A 16,789-nucleotide genomic window follows, 5' to 3' on the forward strand; every position below is an offset into this window, starting at 1 on the left:
CGGACTAACTTGCTTTTGGCCACAATACTCTGCTAATTAATAATAAAAATTTGTGTCTATTGAGACCAAACAAGTTGAGTAGACTTCAATTCCATTTTATATTCACAAAAAGAACAAAAATGTCATGCATTTTTCTTATATCTCTCAAAAACAACATTTGTTCGTGTCGCCATCTAGCGTCAACAAACTGAATAATAAAATATACACATCTCTAAAATGTCATCGAGTGCTTATAATGTTTAATTACTGTAATCAAAAAGACAGAATTGTGGTTATCCCTGAAAACTAGCATCTCGTTAGAAGGAAAATCTTACTGAATCTTCCTAAATAAATTAACTACATAAATACTATAAAATAATAGTGCTGTATCCGCTACTCATCTATTTTATTTTAAGTAAAAAACTCTATCAGATCAAAGTTCCAAACGGATATATATATATATATATATATATATATATATATATATATATATATATATATATATACTGCATATATAATTTCATTTGGTTATTATCTGGAATGTTTTTTATCGGGTTGCACATACTTTCGCAGTAATGTCAGTTTAAATAATATTCCAATTTATAATTTTTGTACGAGTTTAAGATGAACCGTATATGCTGGTATTTCATACGAGCAGTTTTCTGTTTTAATGTTCATATTATTGCTATGTACCCATAATTAAAATAACATTAAAAGAAAGAATAATATAACATTGGCTACTTTTGGCAAACATAACGTTAAGATTAGTCAATTAAATATTTGCAGACAGGCGCGGGCAGTTAACTGCTTATGTTTGTTTTTGGCAGCTATTTACGATTTTTTTGTTATTTTTTACCAATAAGAAGAATAAATATTACTTAAACTATTTGAAGGAATATCATATGAACTCTAAGCTCATGTGGTATTTATTTCGCCGAAAAGTTTAAATAATTAAATTTAAAACGTTGATATTATTAGAAATGATAGCTGCTATTTTTTTTTTTTTTTTTTTTGTTACATTTATATGCTTCTCTTGGCTTTTTTCGTAAAATTTTTGACTTTAGTGTAACCATATTAACAGCATTACATAACAAACGAGCAAGACGGGTTACAGGATGTGCGGTACAAAATTTGTAAGCAAAATATTACATTTTTTAGTGACATATAACAAACTGTGCTTTCGGAGACAATATCTTCACGTTAGATCGAATGGTAGAAAAAATATACTCTCACACGAACTATATACAGGTTTGTTTAACTTCCCACTGGGAAGTCTTGATCTTTTTAAGTACTTCAAGTTCTTTTAGTTCCGTGTTCCTTTGCTTTTTTTCACGTTTTTTTATTGGTTGTTACACTGCTGTACAGAATTCTTATCTTCGAATCGCTCCACATCATATGTCTGTAAGAAGAAATAAAATTGTTTCATTTTATTAAATATCCTCTTAAGAATTAATCATTTATTTTATGTCTTTACAAATAAATAATTTAAACGTATTTATCATTTAAGAATATTTAATTATTAATTTTCTTTTTTACTTTAAAATTCATTCATTGTTTAACTTTAAAAATGAGAGAATATATTATAAAAATGGCAGAATATATATTTATTCGAAAAGCTCGATACGTTGCCCTTCATTCCTAGCACCCACTCGATTTCTGTTTAATTTCTTAACAAAAACGTTCTTCAGGAAGAAGTCTGAATATTATATGGGAGTTCCTGGTTCCTCAACGTTTTTCAACTTTAAAATGAGAAATATTGATATCAAAACGATTCTATAATTATTAAAAACTTGAGACACAATTATTACCGGTACAGCAGGACTAATGGACTTTAATATTTGGATCGTCCGCTTTTAAAACTGCAAACCACTACAGTATTCAACTTTTTGCAAACTCCATACAAATTTACCATTGCGAGATTAGACAGCTGGGTGCAAAGTTACAATAGCAAACTGCCATTAGGAAAAACAAAACTAACTTTTGAATTCAGTTACTTTGAAAGCAGCAGTGGCTATATCTACAGGTTATTTTCCATGACAAATCACCAGAAATTTTGACCCTCATTCTATTTGTATATGAGAGAATTTTGACACTGATTTTCTTTCAGATTGAAGGGGGAACTAATTGTTGAGGCCGAAGTTTTCAAAATAAATTTCAGTTGCGCAAGCACAATTTGTAAATTAATATTTACGTTGGTATTAAATTTCAGACCTAAACCATATATAGTACACAACACTTCTAAAGTCCAGATTCGTCCATTTGGGGATGTTAAATATAGTCAAATAAAGAATTTTCAAATGGAGAGTGGAAAGACAAAATTACAGAACTATACAACCAACCTGGGAGCATTCTCCCATAAAATAGTCAGTGAACTTCGGGATAATTCTTTTCTAGAAACGTATTAAATTTTGCATAAGAATTCAGAAAACTTTTTAATGGTGATATCTATTAGAGACAGGAGAGTCTTTTTCAAAATTATTGTTTTGGTCATTAGCATGGGCGATTCTCATATACGTATTTTAATATATGTGTAATTTGGAAACACTGTTTGTTGATCTGACTTTTTGCAATCCTCAGTTCTCGCTGGAGTAAGCGTAAACAAATTTTGCATTGCCTACTCTTTCATTAAGAGGAAAGTTCAGCAGCTATCTTTGGCTCTATCCCCAGTATGTTAAAATTTTAAATCATGTTTATTTTCGATTTTTAACAGGTGCCGGGGTACTGGATTACTGCAACAGTAATGTTCAGTTCATATCTTTCCAAAGGTAGGTGGAGTGTTATGTTTGGATCCAAACAAAAAATCCCTCAGCTGGACGGACGAGAGGTAGCGAATCATTGCGGTAGTTAATCCAGCGTGTTTTTCTGATCAAGTAGTCCCCTTCTTTCATCTAAGGTAAAGTCGAGGATATTGTTTGGATTCAAAATTTTGACTACATTGATGTAGATAGTGATCTAACAATTCTTTTGATCAAATTTCCATCAATCCCAAGGGTAGCTTGACCAAAGGAACATTGCATTGCTCAACAGTTTTTTGAAATTATGTTTCAAAACGATAAAAAAAAAACATTTTAACAAGAGGTTGTGTGTGCTGTACATGAGGTTGTATCGTGTTGTACCTTATGTAGGATCTCCTGAACGTTAGTTCAACTCCGCCATGATACTCTGTGATGAACAGAGAACTCTTGAAGATAGCCAGAAGTGAGTATAGTGCCATGTTTGTGCAATGTATATGTTGTTGTGTGTAAGCAAGCGGTTAACTCCAAAATCGTTTAGATTTACAAAGCGATATGGCCTGAGGTACAAGGGGTATCAAAAAGTTCGTACCCTTACCTAGAAACTTCACAGGAACTTTAATACTTTTCTATGTAACACATTTCTCCCATCTATGGATCAGTTGTTTAATGCCTTGATGATAGAAGTCCGCACTTTTTGCCTGAAACCACAATTCCACTTCATTGATGATTTCCTGAGACGAATCAAAGCGGCGTCCACGCAATGGTTTCTTCATTGTACAGCCAGCATTCGTCATTTGTCACCAACCGATCAAAAAAGTTGTCAACATCCGCATTACACAAATCCAATAATTGGCGCGAACATTGCATTCGACATTGCTTCTGCAAAGGTGTCAGCAATCTTGGAACCCATCGTGCGGATATGGGTTCCAAGAAATGTGCAAATGGTCATGTTAGACGGAGACCTTAGAAATGTGCAAATGGTCATGTTAAACGGAGACCTTAGAAATGTGCGAATGGTCATGTAAAATGCTGTGGGCAGACCCATAACTAATTCCCACTGCAATTGCGATGAAATGAATTGTCACACGTCTGTCACTCAGCACCAGCTGCTCAACCTTTGCAACCGTCTCACATCTTCCTACTGATGTTTTATCTAGGTCGGGGTACGAACCTTTTGATACCCCCTCGTACTAGATCGAATTTTCTCGAGTAACATTAAGCAGTACCTTATTAGTATTTTAACATTGTTGTGTTATAATCACACTTTCAGACATAAGCAATTACAGTATTATATTCTGTATATCTCTTCTAGTGATATTGTTACTCGTGCTTTCTCCGTAGGATTGGAGACAGAGTAACTTTATCCTTCTTAAGTAGATTATAAAATGCTATTGGAATATCATGGAAATAAATTTGTTTTCTCTCGGTTTCCCAGTGAGTAGTGGCTTACCTTATAAGTAGGATTGTCGTAAGCAGATTCAGATGTTGTTCGTGTGATAGGAGCTTTAGCTGTGGACTGTTTTCTTAGGAGAATTATAAGGAGAACGATAAAGCCGAGACCAGCTACGGCTGCTACTATAGCCACTACGATTAAGGCTATATAATATGCCTTGTTATCTTGATCTCGATTTTCATCGGGACTCTGAAGTGCTTCGGCTATGTTTGCTGAAAGTAAAAGTAAAAATAGAAAAATATTAGAAAATATGCTGCAGACTCTTGAAAAATGTATACTGCATTTCCACAAATATTGAATGCCACGATCACTAATGAAAGAAATTCTATTTTTATAGTGGTTTGATATTTATTTATTCTATGTTTTTCGTGCAGCTATTTCAGCATTTTAACCATTAGTTGCATTATTTAAAATGTAAGACGTTCGTTGTCACGCTTTTGTAGATAGAATTGCAAATGAGCAGTTGTATATTCTTATAGATTTCTTTTATTTATAGATCTAAAACTGATGTAACTGAGCATAAATGAACCCAATAGCTACCTGTTGTCATTTCTTCTTTTTTCTTCCTAGCTTCAGGTGGGGCTGCCTTTGTAATAAACTGTACTTCATCTACTGTTAACGTTTTGCCGTTGGTCAAGAACAAATCCACAGATACTTTATACCTAAAAAATGGGAAGCGAAAAAAATTAGGGTTTCCTTTTATTGCCGATGGCCCATATGGTTTTCATTAAATTACAAGATTAATGGTATAAAAACTGAAATAACTTTTTCAGTTTTTAACACGGAAATCGGTTTTCATTAAATTACAAGATTAATGGTAAAAAACTGAAATAACTTTTTCAGTTTTTAACACGGAAATCGGCCCTTGTACAGCAACATGCAAATCGGCAATGAACGTCAGAAAACAGCTTTACGCTGTTTTCTGTGATGTTTTCCAAAGTCAGCATAGCGCCAGCTTGATCACAGGAGGAAGAGTGGTTGTAGTTGTTTTTTTAACTAGCGATCCAAACTACATGACGAAACGTTACATTGATATTAGAATTTTGAGATGGCTCCAAAAGTGTCGTATACAATATATTACTAAGTTTAATGAATGGTCAACACAAGCGATATAAAGAAAGTGATTATCCATTGTATAAGGCAATGGTCAAGTGACATCTTAAGTATGCAGGTCATCTAAGTATACATTGCATACAGGTCTGGAGGCCAATTTGGGGAAGGATGTGGATCTGTTGGAATAGTGCAGACAACAGCAACGTGATTAGTGAGAGGAACAAAAGGGTATTCTTCACTTCTGCAAACTGCAGCGCCTGGAAACTAGGCGCCTGCTAGGAGATCTGATGAGGTTTTTAAGGCTTTGAATGGATTGAGTAAGTTGATGGAATCCTTCATCTTGCACAGACTACATATATGAGGGGACATAAATTCAAACTGAGGGAGGATGGTGTAGCAGGATTTATGTACGGAATGCCTTCAGCCAGCGGGTGGTTGATTGTTGGAACAAACTCCCATCTGATATTGTGGGAGTTTGTTATTGTTATTGTGGGAGTGGATAGTTTGAATGAGTTCAAGGAAGACAAACTGTTAGAAGGGATGGACAGGTTATATGAGAAGTTTTGACTTTTTTTTAATTGATGCTGTATGAGCTTGCTTTTTTGCATCATTTACCTCAATTGATATTAATATTAATACTAAAACTCTCAGGATTTTAAAATTTAGCGTTTACTTATATGCTTTCTATGTATATTTGCTCCGTTATCGTAACCCTGTCCTCTTAGGTCACATAAAGGTAACTCTTCTTTCTTTTTTTTTTTTTTTTTTATTATTTAAAGTTTAAACCACGTGATTACATAAAGTAAGTTCAACTCCTACAAAATAAGATTATTTAATAATTGACGACGTTTCTGGATTCCTTATTGGGATTGGAATATATGATAGTTATATGTGGGAAGTGGACAACTTATACACATGGCTACGGGCACTCGGTGTATAATCCGCCTCTAGCATTAAATAAATCTCCTGGCACTGGCAGCAGTGTGATTTCCGACTAAGGGTAATATCTAAGCTATAATAAAACTCAAGTTATCTTGGTTTTTCGCACTTCAATAACACGGGATGACATTTAGTTTTGCCATGTTAATGTGAGACACGAAATAATATAATCCAAATTTTACTTTAGAATTTCGCTGCGCTTTTTATGATAAAATGAAATTTTTAAAAATATATACAGCATAACTCCAAACACAAACCTTTTGCCTGGTTTCAAACTCTCTAGTGTAATTTTTCCATCCTTAGGAATTTTGAAAACTTCGGACTGCTCTCCTTCAGGATCTGATTTGTAGTTAACTCTGGCCACACGTACGTACTTAGCCAATGGTTCTGGTACTCCATGTAAAGAAATCTCCGATCCAAAAGAAGTGATCTTTTCTTGTCTTAAAGATACATTAAAGTCGTAGGCATCTTCAAGAAAGAGAAATTAAGAAAAATATCTTGGAAACAGTTCGAAATTTTGCATATGAGCTTATGCTTCACAGCACATATCATAGAGAATACTTTGCCATATGGAAAGCTTCATTATTTTTTTTTACTTCTTGCTATATGGCAAAATATCGTTTTGAAAATTTTGAAAATACGTAATGTTTAAAAATACTTGGCTCACCTTTTACTGTTTTCGCTTTCACAGGATATCCTGACATTAGATGTGTCTGTAAACCGTCCCGAGTGGTAAAGTCAAGATCAATCATATAAGTTTCGGAGGGCATGAGGTCTCTCAGTACATATGATGTCACGTCTCGATGAATCATAGGTGACGTCTTCCACTGATCCATACTTTCATCTACCAATTTATACTTGATCCTGTAGCCATCAATTAATTTCTTCTCATCAGCATTGAACGGCCGCCAAGTGAGCTTTACGCTGTTTTCTGTGATGTTTTCCAAAGTCAGCATAGCGTCCAGCTTGATCACAGGAGGAAGAGTGGTTGTAGTTGTGGTTGTGGTCGTGGTCGTGGCCGTCGTAGAGGTAGGAATACTGGTGCTGGTACTCATTATCATGTTGTTGTTGGTAGTGGTCATCACTGGAAAATAATAGAGGGTAGGGGAATTGTTTCAGATTAGTGAAAGAAACTCTAATAATTTAAAGCGATGCATATGCTGAACTCTACTAAACCGTTTTCCTCTATTTCGGATGACTGTCCTCGCTAATTACTATTGACAAATATTTCATTTGATATTTTTATTACCCAAAATTATTTCATATACAGAAGTTGCTGCTCTTCAAAGATTTACTGAACATTTGGTTAACACAGATTTCTGTTTTGTTTCCGTTCCTTGCTGAAATGCGGAGAATTTCGGAAAAAATTTATAGTTCAAGAGAGATATAAACTGTATGAGAGAAATATGTAGAAAATACAAGTGCTAGGATGAAGTTTCAAAAGTTTATATGGAATTTAGAAGAACCGAACATGGGTTTACATTATACAACTACGCTTACATTATACGAAAAATAATATATTAGCAGACAAAAATGAATCATTCTCAGGACCACGTGCAACATCCATCTATCTAAACAATCACAGATATTTCTCTAAAAATGAATATTTCTTTCTCAGTGCGCCGTGTATTTTTTTTATAAATATAATAAAGATTTTCTAGATATCGGAGATTTTCTGCCAATAATAACCGAACCTCAGATAATTGCGATTATATATCATCTCTTTGTCCTGAAAATTTCCACGATTTACAATAAAGATACACCAAGTTCTTTCTGGTCTCCTTTAAACCACTTTCGTATCGTTTTTTTTTTCCCTTAGTATATACACTCAGTGATCACTGAATTGTGACAACCCCATCCGTAATGGACTATACCTCATAGCTCGCAGTACAAAAAGCCCAACAACTTCATACGCTAGAGCAACGGTAATTTGCATCTGGTCGTGCAAGTCAAAGTGCGAGTCAAAGTTATGCGACGTGGTAAAGATATAATGGAGTTTCAGGAGGGCATGATTGTGGGAGCTCGTACATCGGATGCTTCCATATGCAGCATGTCTTCTCGGTTTGCTCATGGCCCACTGTGGTTAAGATTTATAAAGAATGGTATCGAACGGGTCAAACCATCTCCCGCCAAGAGAACTGTAAAGGATTACGCAAGATGGATATTCTTGGTAAGCGAAGGGTACAGCGCGTTGTACGAACTCAACGGCAGGTTACTGTGCGACGATTGACATCGCAGTGGGGAATTCAAGAACAATATCCCAAATGACGATGCGCCGCGCATTCAGACGTATGGGGTTGTCCAAATATCTGGTGCAACAAGCCGACAGACGCGTTTGTGACGCAAGCAACACGAGTCCATGAGACCCATCGTGTAAGGCCCCCACTATTCAGGCAGGTACCTGCTTAATATAGGACATGTTTTGCTGGCAAGAACTAGGACCCCTGGTGCATATGGACCAACATTTCACTAGTGCGGTCTTAGGAAGTTCTTAAGATACTGTGCGCTCTGTCATGTTGCATTTTTTCCCCAGACAGAAACGCGATCTTCCAAGACGATAATGCGCCGTGTCATCGGGCCCGAACTGTACACGAGCGGTTAGAGGAACACAGTGAAGATATCACCCATCTTGATTGGCCTCCAAATTCGGCTGATCTTAATCCAACTGAACACTTGGGGGATGTTTTGGAAAAGAAAGTGAGGCGTATGGACATACAACTGTCATCTATTCCAACACTGTGGAAAGTCTTGCAGGCAGAATGGCTGCAGATCCCTGTGGACGTCTTCAGGCATCTAATGGAGTCGATGCATAAGCGAATATCGGCTGTTATCTGTACGAACGGTGGCCCAACACGGTATTTGGTAGATGGTGACAATTTCGTGATCATTCAGTGTATATTGACTCAAATCTCTACAGAAATCTATACTAAATAACACTGTATTTGTGGCTTCACAATCAGCTAAAATAAATAAAAAAGTGTTTAATAATTCGACTTCCCCCTCCATAAATGTCATATTTCATACGTCTCAGTCCAGACTTTTTATTGATATCAACACAGAAAATAAAAGCGCTCGAATGCATTTTCGAATAATGCGCTCGAATAATTTTTCGCATGTTGGAACTATTGAACAAATAAGTTTTTAAGTTTTCAAAAGCGTTGTCAGGTGCGAAAAATAAATGTCAAAATAATTTAAAAATAGGAATACTCTTTTATGCAATCTTTGTATAAAAGTTTCAATAAAGTGAGTCAATGTTGGAAAATCTAAAACTGTTGGTGTACATTTAACTGTTAAGACCGGAAGTTAAAAACTTTGTTATTGCGATTATTGAAAATCTTTCAACAATTTGAAAATTAAAATACCCATTGAAAACTAAAATCATCCACTGAATATGGCTGAAAATTAAAATATCCACTGTCACGGAGAACACGTGTTGCTATAGGCATTTTAAATAGTTAAGTTTAGCTTTCAAGTTTTTTTGAAAATATCCCAAAAGCCATGCCCATCTTAGGCTGTTTATCATACAACAAACGATGTAACAGGCCAAATTTGCTGGTTTTGATATTAGATTAGTAATAATAGTAATTATGGCTATCGGACTATAATTAATTTTAGTGTTAATGTTTAACCTAACCTTTACGTATAAAATTAAAGATATATCTAGTAAAATTACATTTAAAGTTGCTTTAGTTGAAAGGATTCCTATAACTTACGTTATATAAACTGTTTCATAAGCAAATTTGAATGATGTCATTCTCTTCTAGGCACTTACCTATTGGACATGGACGTGTTAGGCACTTCCCTAAAAGGCGCCACCAGGACCGAAGTCCATATGCGCTAATTTCATTCACGAAATTTATTGCTACCAAGGGTTATTTATAAATTTCAAAATATATATATAAAATATAATTTCAAATTGTAAAAATATATAAAATATATACATAAAACATTTACAATAAAAAACGGATAAATATAATAAATATGTAGCAATATACAATATTTACATTTCATTCATACGGTAGAATGAATTATATTCACAGTATTTATTAAATTTATAATCTAAACAACGATATTAAAATTTTTAAATAAAACCGAAGAAGTGCTAAGCATGACCAGCAAAGAGCCACGGCAGTTTAGCCTGAAGGAGATGAACAGTGCATTACTCTGTTCAAAGTGTTCAGTTTCCATCCAGACCTCGCGGAGGTATGCCGTGTGTAGATAGAATTCCGGCTCTTTTAAAAATTTATAAACTCTAAAAACAATTTTAATAAACTTTTATCTAAAAAGAATTCTGGAAGAGAACCATCATTTAACACAAAAGTACTTCTTTCTAATTCATATCTTATATCCAAATAATTATAACAGTTGAGGGCAACGTGAAGACCAGTCTCCACCGTCCCGCACTCACAGAGACCAGAGGGAACCAAGCCAAACTGGTTCAGCTTGGACCTCAAGCCATGCCCCGTGAGAAGAAAGCACGCATTCAAACTAAACTGAAGCCACGGCCGCAATTTAAAATTTACTGTCGAGACGGAGGGCAGAAATACAAACGTCACTCTGCCATACTCAGAACAGGTCCATCTGTCTTGCCAGATATTCATGAGTTCATCATTTATTCTCCGCCTCTCAGCAACCATCTGATGGAAACTGAATGCGGTCCCCCATCACCGAGCACGACCGGTTGCCCAAAATTTCAGTTGGAATGCCTCTTTTCAGACAATATCTCAACCCAGATCTTATTACTAATAAGTCGGCAGGTAATTTACCCGAAATTACTTGTAAAGTATCAGTGCCACTGTACGGCAAGCCCTTGTCACACCTAGAAGAGCGAACCTCTGAGCTGAAAATAGAAAAAACCAAGCTCCAGAAGCATACGTCAGAATGGGTACAAAACCACATTCGTATAACATATTTAGGGCACGCCCCTTTATTCCTTATTTAATCCTGACTACCCTCCGGCGCACTTACCTATTATCGTGAACCGTCTTAGATCGACCGGGCCAGCTGGGTGGGTAAAGTGCTTGCCTGGCAACCCAAAAGTTGCGGGTTCGAATCCCCCCTCGGGCTTGGATCACAGTAATTGCAAAAACTTTGGGAGGTGCATTATGGCTACAGAAGCCGATGCGCCAACAACTAATAAAAAAAGATTGTCTTAGAACACCTACCCCCTTTTATTAAAGTAGAAGCTTCATACTATCTAATTCTCCAGTTGACTTTATGCTTCAAATTTTGTTGGTTTTTCGTATCGTTAATTCATCAATCAATAAATTATTTACAGATTTCTGTATAAATTTCAGCACATTTGTTTCATATCCCATCATATATCGTTTTAAAATTTGATTAAAATACGATGATGCATTTTGAAATATTCGGTTTCTTGACTATGTTGCTTTACTCCTGAAAGCCAATATCATCCAAGTTATAGAAACATGAGTTATTCGTTCTTTGCCTTTGTAAAAGTAAAATAAAATTGAAACAATTAGTTAGAAAAACGTTGTTTTTACTCACCTGGAGGCATACGAAGTTTATACACTTCGCTCTGCGGTCCTTCCCTTAGTGCCTCTACCATAATGAGCAGCTGGAAGAAGTAAGTGGTGTCCGGTCTTAGACCTGACATGTAGTACTCAATATTCGGGGTATCAAAGAGTCTCTTCGGCCTAGCGAATTTCTGCACGTGCCATTCACTGCGAGGAATGGAATGGTCAGTTGTGAAGTGAAGTTCCGCATGACCTCGTAATCCAACCATTAGAGAAGGTAGAGTGAATCGAACTCTAATTGTCGTTGAGTTGAGGGCAACTACACTGACATTCTGAAGTTCTTTACCTGGAAAATAATTATGTAGTTATATGCTAGTGAACTGAACCTTTAAATAAATATATAAATAAATAAAATGTTTACTTTCTATACTGCTTTACAGGCCACATTTATTGAATTAATTTTGCAAAATGATTCTATGGAAAATCATAGAACCATTTTGCAGTACGAATGATCAACGCATGGGTTAATAAATTTTGTATTTAGTATTAGTAATGACCATATGGTGCAAGGAAGCCTAAAGCTTATGCTACACCAGCCAAAAAGAAATATATATATATATATATATATATATAGTAAAATAATAATAATAAAATTATAAATAAATAATTAATAAATAATGAAAGAAAAAGAAATAGACAACCTATGCGTTTCCCTCCTCCCGTACCATAAAATATTTAAGGGCAAAGGCCTTTCCCTCTACTTTTTGCTTTTTCTAAGTCTAATAGGGACAAGTGGATAGTTATTATCCTACACATATACAAACAAGCTTTGAAACGGAGCCGTCTGAGTGGTGGTATCTGCTGAGAATAAGTAACAGTAGTCTTCTCCACTGATGAAGTGTTACTTATTCGAGGTAGTACAATACCATGGCAACTCGTTGTGAAGGCATTCGCAATATGAGATATAACGAAAACGATGCCAATTTAATTAATTAATTTAACTACTTTGATAGATGGCTACGTTAAAATGATGCTTTTGCACTAACCTATATGTTAATCCTCCTCCCATACGTAACTATCCAGCTAACCTTTGAATTTCCCCAAACTGTCAGCCTCTACCACCCATGTAGGTAACTTATTCCAGTAATTTATAACTCGCTGACTAAAATAAAACTTCCTCATCCAGTCTAAACATCTCCCTCCCCTTAACTTAATATGTCCTTTATAACCTCGAAAATTTCGTCCTCATTCATTTTACTTTTGCCTCTCAGAGCCTTAAACACCTCAATCAAGTCTCCTCTAAGGTGCCTAGTTTCCAAGCTGTGCAACCCACATATTCGAAGTCTTTCTTCATATGGACGCCCTTTTGCTGATCTCATCAGGCAAGTTACCTGTCTTTGGACCCTTTCAAGAAGCTCGATGTCTTTTTAGGTGCGGTCTCCATACTTGAACACAATATTCCAAGTTTGGTCTAACAAAAGCCTTATATAATGAGATAATGACGTCCCTATCTCTACTAGCAATTGTTCGATAAATCATCAATAGGACACCATGGGCCTTCCTTGCAACCTGTCTACAATGCTCGGAGAACTTCATGCATTCATGTCTACTGTATCGTAGTTCCCAAGTTTCTTTCTTCCACTACTGACTTTAGTTCAACTCCACAAAGTATGCGTAAGTTATTTTGGGATTACTTTCCCCGGTGTAAGACCTTGCACTTTGCTGGATTAAAACAAAGCTGCACTTTTCTGACCATTCCTGAAGTCTATCCAGGTCACTCTGAAAAAGCTCTCCTTGGCGGTGATCATTGACTACTCTATCAATCTTTACATCACCTGCAAATTTGGACATTACGCCTTCTATCCCTTCATCGATGTCATTTAAGAAAATCAAAAACCATAAAATAGCATTAAAATATAGTGTATCTAAAGAATATTTTAGTTCTCTACATCAAGCCTTTCTCTGTGTACATGATCAAAGAGAACGGCGTAATCAAAGTGGCACTTGCATAAATTATCTCTTAATTGGTACTCACGCTAGTTCTGTACACGCTTAAATGGTTTCGTACAGGGATGCTGCATCAAACAGAATAAACAATCACAGACTTCCTTTTTAAAATTTTAATGCATAGTGTTGATTAAGACAAAAAAATTCGTAGAATTCTATAAAAATCTTCCCCTAATTTTTAAAATTCTTTGACTACGAAACTTTATGGCTTTATAATCCTCAGTGACAAGAAACGCTAAGCAATACTTAGGTTATGCATTGGTTAGCGATTTCATTCCCATTAGAAAGAATAACTAACAGGAAACTAAAATAAAGTGTACTCATCCTCATTTATATGTAATTTGTTTTTATACTAGTGATGCCGAATGTGTCAAATGAAAACGTGTATAAAATACTACGGATATATCTTCGATGAAATCGGATGATGATGTGCCATGGATAAATCTATTATCGTACAGCATCAGGATACCAAGAAAGTAGTTTCAGAATAAAAGAGGTAAAAAAATTTGATTAAATGGTTATTCATTATTGATTTTTAAATTATTATGATTTAACCAAGCGTGTATATATAGATTCTTATTGAGGTATTAGCATACAGTTTTCTATGGTATGGGAAGCGTTCAAGAAAAGCATTTAGACTTTATCTGAGTTAGGAAGTTAAAAAATAATCAAGGTTTCATACCGTTTGATTACATTGATTTTTGTTAATGAAGATTCATAAGACATGATTTATTAATGTAAACTGAAAACAAAATCATTTAACTGAAATTAATGAGCTTCTGAACTTCTTTTGAAGACCACATTGCTTTAATTTTCGGTTCAACAGAAGATAGAGAGAAAGACAAACGTACAGCTTTGTTTTCTCATAAAATGCAAAAAGTTCCTTTTTAATTTTAATAAATTAACGGGGAACTGAAATAATGGTAAAAACTGCTTTAAAAAATTATATTCAATATTTTAAATAAAAACAGTGTGATCAATATTCAGAATTCTCATACTGAATATAATTAAATACCGATTTTCTAAGCTACGGTTTTGCCACTATTGCTTACAAGCGCAGAATAATCAGAAATACCTGGTTTTTCGGGTTCTCTACACATCCAGTGAAGACAGCAGTCGTCTCCAGGTAGGTGTCCCTGCTCAGCCATTTGAGGAGGACATGGAAGAGAAGATGGAGGATGATCTTCTAGAGGAGGACATTTGTTCTCACAAGTTATATTTCCATGAACGCAGACACACCTTTTGCTGCAGTCTTCGGGAATTGCTTGGAAGTTATTGTATTTCTTTCCATTAAATAGGCAAGATCCATCTGAAACACAGAAAGAAAGAAAACAAATAAGATATGATGAATATTTTGAATGAAAGGCATTACTGTACTTGACTTCACGTATTTTTCAAAAGGTTCTTTTTTGTTTGTGTATCCTAAGCGGGAACCCACAAAAGCATATTAAAAACAGTTTTGCTTAAAAAGAATGTTTAGAACCATCTTTGGAGTCGGTTGGCAACCCTTAAAGCTGAATCATCCGGTCTCAGTATTATTTCCTATAGTAGATTGTTGACTTGAGAGCTGACCTCCAAAGAGGATCCGAAACGTTTAATTGAACATGCTTTTGTGGGCTTCCCCACTTAATTCATTCCCTTTCAGCTGCAGCAGAGTCTTAATACAGATATTTCAGCTAAAATGAACTGACATTGTCCTTTGCTTTTAAAAATCTAAAAATTATCCCATTAAAAATCAGCAGCAGTACTCCTTATTAAAATAACTCCACAACTAGATTGATATCGGATTTACAGAAATTAATTGGATAGACAGACACCTTTGTGCAAAAAAGCATAATGAATATTTAAAATCAAAAATGACTCAGAGATGATTCGAAAATAATCTTACCATGTTTACATTTGGTTGGCGGGCAGCAGTTGGGTGGAGTTGGTACGAAGAACGGGTCTATCTCCCATTCCAAACATTCACTTATATGTGGCGGGAAGTCTTGTGGACATTCCACATTGGCACAGTCTACCACTAGATTTTGACCACAGTGACAAACAGCACGACAGCCATCGTAAAATTCTTCTCCGACACGATAATAATTTCCATTATGCTCACAGGTAGCCATGGGGAGGGTAAGAGCTATAATGAACAAAATAAATTGTTAATTTGTGCCTTAAAAGTAAAGAACTGAAAACTGCTTAGTCGAAACGATATTTATAGAAGGATCATTAAATAATTCTGATTACTTAATAATCTTTTCTTATACAAGGATAAAGAGGATTCATTTCTACTACTTACGGTGGACAGAATTACTACAGACGATATACGGACACAGACAAGGATTGTTAGGGGTGATCAGCAGCGGCTGTGGACACTCCGGAGTTGGGTGATGTACATCTTCGGGCAGCTCAGGACATTTCCCATTACAGTCGACAAATGTAGTCCCGTTTGGATGCATGAGACAAGTGCACATGTGACTCTTGCAGCCATCTCCTAACTCCCACTTATCTCCTACATTTCGAACTTCGCCACTACCTAGGACACAAATAGTCTCTTCGCCCGGAAATTTGGGCATTTCTATCAAAGAAACAAAAATGTTTTAACTTCATGTAGTGCAAGCGCATCAGAAATGTACTTCCTGAATACTACAATCTTCAGATATTCATGTCTAATGTCAACAAGTGCCTTCTATCTTCTCAACCTTCAACCCATGCACGGTACTAAGTTCTATAGGTGCCAGTACCTTTTATGTTTGGGTGTTTCATTAAAAAAAAGTATTTTATAAATAAACAGAGCTCCTTTATTTATTCTTAAATGGGGAAAACGGCACTACGTTGGCAAACTAGATGGATAAGAAAGAGTAGGTACTTAACAAATATGGGTGCTGAACACTTTATAAATTGTTTATTCATTGCACTCATGTCAAAAATTAAGGAAGTTACACATGTCGAGATCTTAATAAAATCTCGTTTAGACATCTGTTAATAAACACATCATAAAAGCTACCAGAATACAATACACTTGCATGTCATGAAAGGGTAATCATCAACTGGAGAAGATATTAAATGTTTCTTTCTATAAATAAAAGATTATACCAGGACTAATTGGGGTGTGATAAAACTCTCACACTATGAGAGTTTTATCATGAAACTCTCAT

The 16,789-nt window shown here is 35.4% G+C and overlaps 1 protein-coding gene across 3 annotated transcripts in view; it reads right to left on the reverse strand.

Moving 5' to 3' along the window:
- Window positions 1-1,012: 1,012 nt before the first annotated feature.
- The window catches only part of LOC150084881 (uncharacterized), a 150,017-nt gene continuing 134,240 nt past the window's right edge, over window positions 1,013-16,789 (reverse strand). For all 3 annotated transcript variants that reach the window (XM_090376682.1, XM_090376680.1, XM_090376679.1), the window contains 9 exons: window positions 15,931-16,209; window positions 15,532-15,771; window positions 14,719-14,952; window positions 11,668-11,982; window positions 6,827-7,243; window positions 6,417-6,627; window positions 4,708-4,829; window positions 4,165-4,379; window positions 1,013-1,378 (listed from right to left, as the gene is read on the reverse strand). In XM_090376682.1, coding sequence (XP_090232808.1) covers window positions 1,319-1,378; window positions 4,165-4,379; window positions 4,708-4,829; window positions 6,417-6,627; window positions 6,827-7,243; window positions 11,668-11,982; window positions 14,719-14,952; window positions 15,532-15,771; window positions 15,931-16,209 — 2,093 coding nt within the window. In that variant the 3' untranslated portion in view covers window positions 1,013-1,318. The remainder of the gene's footprint in view (window positions 1,379-4,164; window positions 4,380-4,707; window positions 4,830-6,416; window positions 6,628-6,826; window positions 7,244-11,667; window positions 11,983-14,718; window positions 14,953-15,531; window positions 15,772-15,930; window positions 16,210-16,789) is intronic.

This window comes from Mastigoproctus giganteus, chromosome 6, assembly GCF_048544385.1.
Source record: "Mastigoproctus giganteus isolate SK-2022 chromosome 6, ASM4854438v1, whole genome shotgun sequence".
NCBI classification, from domain to species: Eukaryota; Metazoa; Arthropoda; class Arachnida; order Uropygi; family Thelyphonidae; genus Mastigoproctus; species Mastigoproctus giganteus.